This window comes from Sphaerodactylus townsendi, linkage group LG08 (assembly GCF_021028975.2).
Source record: "Sphaerodactylus townsendi isolate TG3544 linkage group LG08, MPM_Stown_v2.3, whole genome shotgun sequence".
NCBI lineage: Eukaryota > Metazoa > Chordata > Lepidosauria > Squamata > Sphaerodactylidae > Sphaerodactylus > Sphaerodactylus townsendi.
Window position 1 is genome coordinate 69,887,703 of NC_059432.1, and position 4,443 is coordinate 69,892,145.

General features: G+C 46.0%; 1 protein-coding gene across 1 annotated transcript; it reads right to left on the reverse strand.

The window, feature by feature from the left end:
* On the reverse strand, window positions 1-4,443 carry LRRC3 (leucine rich repeat containing 3). The gene is made up of 2 exons (XM_048507002.1): window positions 4,192-4,443; window positions 1-2,351 (listed from the first exon to the last, which is right to left on the reverse strand). The coding sequence occupies exon 2, from the start codon at window positions 2,154-2,156 to the stop codon at window positions 1,371-1,373; it is 786 nt and encodes a 261-aa protein (XP_048362959.1). The 5' UTR covers window positions 2,157-2,351; window positions 4,192-4,443; the 3' UTR covers window positions 1-1,370.

Sequence of the window (4,443 nt, forward strand, 5' to 3'; positions counted from 1 at the left end):
AAATCCACAAAATAATATATGAATTTGTATAGCTAACTAGTCACTAGTGATGTCAGATGGTATCCAATAGGTCCCCGAGAGATACAACCACATTCTACAATACCCCCACAAGAACAATGGTTGCGCTGTCTGGGGGAATAATTGCATTTTCCCTGTAACAAAATGTAAGAGTTTTAAGTGCTAGTAAACACAATATAATTCCCACATCCCAAGTGCGACCTGAATCTTTCCCAGCCAATTAATAACCAAATGTACAAGTACTGTACTATAAGCTGCTTGTCTGGAAAATACTTTTTCAGGTTAAAGGACATCCTGTTCTTCTGCTATTGCACTATCCTTGTTTGTGCTATATCCATTTTTTACAAAGGATACTTAAGGATGGAAAGTTACAAGTTAGAGGAATATTGCACAACAACTTATGAACCTTTAAAATAGTTTTAAGAATCATCTAGAATTTTGCTACAACTTTATTTTTTTCATCAAAGGACGTTTATTAAAATTGTTACTTTCAGACCCTGAATGCAATTGTCACTTGGGAGTTTCATTGATTGGTAATACTTGGGCTTTGGATGGTGCCATTGCCAAAAGCTCTCATTTAAATGTACAATCTGTATTCCAGTCTTGCTTAGTTTTTGAGGAATGGGGTTTGCCATATGAAGCATATTTAGAAACAAGCATTTTTCCATAACTCATGCTTCCTTCCTTTTCAAGATGGTTCATATAACTGCTCCCCAACTGTGTTCTCTGATACTGCTTTGCACCTACTTTAATAGCAGTTGCGGTGACAAACGAGGAAACAGTACAGAAATATGGACTCCTGTTGCAGCAGTTAATAAGTCCAAGAGAAGCGTAATATACTTTGTTAAATGTCATCAATCTATGTGTGCATGCTTGAAAAAAAATTACAAATTTGAAGGCAGGACTTTGTGTGGTTCCAAAAACTCCTGAGGAGTAACACCCTCCCCCCCGTATCTTAAGGTAAAATCTATCAAGCAAAAGTCAATCACATATAGGTTCCCTATGATACCATGGATATCTTTGTCAAGATTCTGGTGGCTCTGCCATGGGATGTTTAGTTCTCTCCCACTCTCAGAAGCCTCTGTTGGCACCTGTGGAGTATATAAGTGTTCTCCTGAATAGCAGTCCCTTTATGAAGCTCTCTCTAATTTCTGCTAGGAATGTAACACAAAACATAGCAAACATTGGTTTAGAATTATAACTATGTTTAGAACAAAAATGTTTTTTCTCTTCTTGAATCCCTTTAAAAAACAACCCACTTGCAGAATTAATACAAAATAAAAGTTCTGTATCCCACACCACATCCTCTGTTTTAGAAAACTGGATGTCCAGCTGAGAATCTGCATTCCCTACTACAGAATAGTGCTGATTGTCTCTTTAGGAACCCGTGTGCTAGGAAGAGATTTCAGGTATTCCAGGTGCTTCTTTGTGTCCTCTTGGTTGTGGCGAACATAGTACACTACATAGCTGATGACCAAGGTAAACCAGCTGAACATTGTAACGAACATGGCCACATCAGTGGTTTTCTGGTGCATGTTGCAAAAGTTGATGCCTGAATCAAGGATATGGAGCAGAGGTTTTCCAGCATACTCTTCTTGCACGGATGTTTGGCAGGTGATCTCATTGACCGAATCAGGATCTAACTTCACTTCCCACAACACCTCCTGCAAAGTACATTCACAGTGCCAAGGGTTGTTGGAAAGGCGAATCATGGCATTCAAATTGACCAAGGCTTCCTTTGGGATTCTCTGAATGTGGTTGCCAGAGAGATCAAGTAATCTCAGGCCATCAGCCACTCCCTTGAATGCGGCAGAATCGATCTTCTCAATGGCATTTTTAGAGAGGTCTATCTCTTGTAAGTGGGCAAGGTGCCTGAAGGTGCTGTTTGGGACGGCAGTGATCTTATTAGCATCCAGCTTCAAGAACATGGTGTCTTTGGGAATATCCTTTGGAATTTCTTCCAGGTTGCTAGCACTGCACAGAACAGCTGTTTCTCCTGAGTAGTTGGTGCACTGACACGGATGCGGGCAGGAAGTACAATAACAGGAAAGGGCACAGAAGAGGAGGCAGAAGAGCGTTTGAGACCACAACAATGGTGCAGGTCTAAATGCCTCAACTGCCAGAAACATGCTGTTCATCCAAGCAGTAGAGTGCAGTCCAGCATGGCTGCTACAGTGAAGAAAGTTAGTCTTTCTAACGATCTTTTGCACTGGTGATTCTCACAATGCTTCCCTCAGGCAGGTGAAGATGGGTCTGCATTTGGCCCAGGTGTGCCCCAGCCATCCACTCACTCCTCTTGCCTTTCAGAACAGAGCAAAGAGGGCAGGCAACCCCTACAGGGGCAGACAATATGAATAACACTTTAAAATTTAATTCATCACAGGGCAGTTGAGCTATACAGTGTCCAAGGTACCGATTAAACACGATACACAAACACAGGCAACAAAAGAAGAATTCCACTTGGGTGTGGAACAGAAATTGCTACTCAGCAAAATGCTGTTTGCCAGAATAATGCCAGTTGAGGGAGCAGCGTTTGCTGGGAGAATTGGTGAATGTGGGTGAGGGTTACTTAACCCCATCAAAGATCTGCCAGTTCTTCCCAGCTTCAGAATCCAGCGAAGGCGGGGGGGGGGGGTCCAAAACAACAGGGATCTTTATCAGAGGGGGTCAGCAGGTGGGAGAAGATTGCGTGCAATGAGGGAAAACACAGGATTTATATTCAGCTCCAAGAGTGAAGAAAGAGCAGTGGGGACAGACAGGGCTTCTTGTTTCCCAGCCTGCTTTTCTCTACTTCAAACGGGCCTTCCAGAATGATTTTACTCTTTTTTTTTTTTGAGGGGAGGGGTTGCTATCAAGAAGCTGACTTATGGCAACCCCCATAGGGTTTCCGAGGCAAGGCAAGGGTCATTTGGAGGTGGTTTGCCATTGGCTGCCTTGGTGTCACGACCTTGGCATTTCTTGGAGGCTGCCCATCCAAATACTAACCAGGGCTATCCAGCCAGAATGCTCCATGCACCCTTCTGAAGCAAAAAATCATTTGTAACTCTATGAGAGAAAAACAATTTGGGATGATGGCTGATTTGGCTTAGAGAAACATAGGCGGGGAAACATGAAGCACTCTCTCTCTCTCTCTCCACTGCTTCTATGTTCTAAAACAAAACCTTCCAAAGTAGGTTTTATTTCAAGTAACATGGACTTAGACCTTCACATACATGAGGGAGAAGTGAGATTAATTCCTGCCTAGTTCATTCAAATCAGGTAGCACCAACTATTTCACATATTACCGAAGATACATCATTATTAACCATCTATACCAGGTTACCCATGCAAACTGTTTGATAGTTTATGCTGCATCTGTCATACACTACAATCACTTTATACCCTATATCTGTCATGGCTTCCTCCAAAGAATCCTGGGAGTTGGAGTCCGCTGGAGGTACTGAACATTCTGTCAAACATCCAGTCTTCCTTACAGAACTATAACTCCCACAGTTCCTTTGGGGAAAGGAATATTAAATCAGCTTAAATCTAAGGTATGAATATACCTTAGTGGGCTGAAGTCAGCAGTTCTAGATTTCAAAATCCGGGGCACTGGTGTGGCATAGGGCTCTCTGCCTCAGTGTTTAACCGCTGGTAGCCATCAATGGAGCCTTCCCGGGGAGATCCCTCCAGTCTCTGGAGAAGTCTCCCTCCTGGCCCGGCCACAACCTATTGCCCATGGTTGGCCAACCATTCTGCCTTGTGCACCGTGCACATTTGCGCTGCAAGGAAATTTTTTGGCAGGTGCACCGTGCAGCTTCTCACCCCCGGCCACCCCCGTAGCTTTCTGACATGACAAGGGGCACCTGCTGCCTTCTCTACAACTATTCGAGGGACGTGAGTCATGATAGCGCCGGCAGCCATGCCGGCCATCCCCTCCTAGAAGCACAGCAGAGAAATCTGCTCCATCTGCTTCTCCCCGCCGGAGGTAAACATGCCCCTGGCTGCTGCTGCAGCATCCGCCTTCTTGTTCCTCCCGGAGTTTCTTCCACGATGCCCTGCAGTGGTGGCAGCAGCACAGAGCTCCGAGGCCACCCGCCGCAAGGTCCCACCGAGAGAGAGACATTAGTGGACCCCGACCCCTTCGACCACCCGCCTCGCCTACATTCCCCTCCTCCGACGAAGGCGCCTTACCCGAGCCGTGATCGAGGGCGTCTAATTTGCTGGCACCTCCCAAGTTTGTTCAGCAGCCAGGCCCACGACGGCTCCCGAGGCTGCCTCTCGGCCACACCCTTCCTGGGGCGGCGCGGCGGTGCAGTCCAGGGCGGCGGGGAGTTGCAGCCTGCGCACCGCACTTGTTGCTGCCGGCCTCTTTTCTTCCTATCAGCCGCACACCGAGCCATTCATGGCGAAAGCGGGCTGTCATTGGATAGCATCTGCTCGGCA